Genomic DNA, 907 nt, shown 5'->3' with positions numbered 1-907 from the left:
TGCCTGTAATGAGATGTAGGGAGTTTGTGTGTTCCTCTCCCTACAATGAGATGTAGAGAGGTTGTGTTTTCCTCTTCCTACAATGAGATGCAGGGAGGTTGTGTGTTCCTCTCCCTGCCTGAAATGGATGAGATGTAGAGAGGTTGTGTTTTCCTCTTCCTACAATGAGATGCAGGGAGGTTGTGTGTTCCTCTCCCTGCCTGAAATGGGGTGAGGTTGTGTGTTCCTCTCCCTACTGTGAGACAGTTAACAATTACACAGTTACTACAGCAGGGAGGGTTGGCTGACTAGTAAGTGCAGGTTGCCCCCAGAACTGGTTCCAAAAGTCTATTTTTATTTCTCCTTGACCACCCAACCATCCCAATCTCCCAAGAAGAGGGATTGGAAGGGGCTGGAGAGGGACTCTGCTAGGAACAGGAGTGACAGGACAAGGAGTGATGGGGATGAATTCAATGAAATATCAGGAAGAAGTTTTTTCATTAGGATGATGAGACACTGGCCCAGGTTGCCCAGGGAGGCAGTGTTCAGCATCAGGTTAGATAAAGCCTTGAGCAACCTGCTCTGCTGTCCCTGCCCAGGGCAGGGGGTTGGGGCTGGATGATCTCTAAGGTCCATTCCAACCCCTTCACACACTGTGATACTATGACAACAGCCACTGGCACTTACTTGGGGGTGGTTTTGCTGAAGGTGGAGCGAACCCTCTGGGACAGGGAGCTGGATGAGGGTGTCTTGGAGAGCTGCTGCTCTGGAGTGGTGAGGGGTCCAAGCATGCTCACTGTCAAGAGAGGAGCAAAGTGAGCAGTGTGGGGACAGCTGAAGTTTTCATTGCCATGCAAGGAACATCAGACATTCCCTAGCATCTGTCAAAAACACTGACAAATCTGGTATTTCCTGGCACACTTTCCTT

At 49.9% G+C, this 907-nt stretch overlaps 1 protein-coding gene across 1 annotated transcript in view; it reads right to left on the bottom strand.

The window, feature by feature from the left end:
* The window catches only part of RACGAP1 (Rac GTPase activating protein 1), a gene marked incomplete at its 5' end in the record, with an annotated part of 8,167 nt that overhangs the window by 921 nt on the left and 6,339 nt on the right, over window positions 1-907 (bottom strand). Inside the window, one exon of the mRNA XM_009069721.1 lies at window positions 667-775. Coding sequence (XP_009067969.1) covers window positions 667-775 — 109 coding nt within the window. The remainder of the gene's footprint in view (window positions 1-666; window positions 776-907) is intronic.

The sequence above is a fragment of the Acanthisitta chloris genome, unplaced genomic scaffold (assembly GCF_000695815.1).
Source record: "Acanthisitta chloris isolate BGI_N310 unplaced genomic scaffold, ASM69581v1 scaffold22062, whole genome shotgun sequence".
NCBI classification, from domain to species: Eukaryota; Metazoa; Chordata; class Aves; order Passeriformes; family Acanthisittidae; genus Acanthisitta; species Acanthisitta chloris.
The sequence above is the reverse complement of the archived record's forward strand: the minus strand, read 5'-3'. Positions and strand labels throughout refer to the sequence as shown.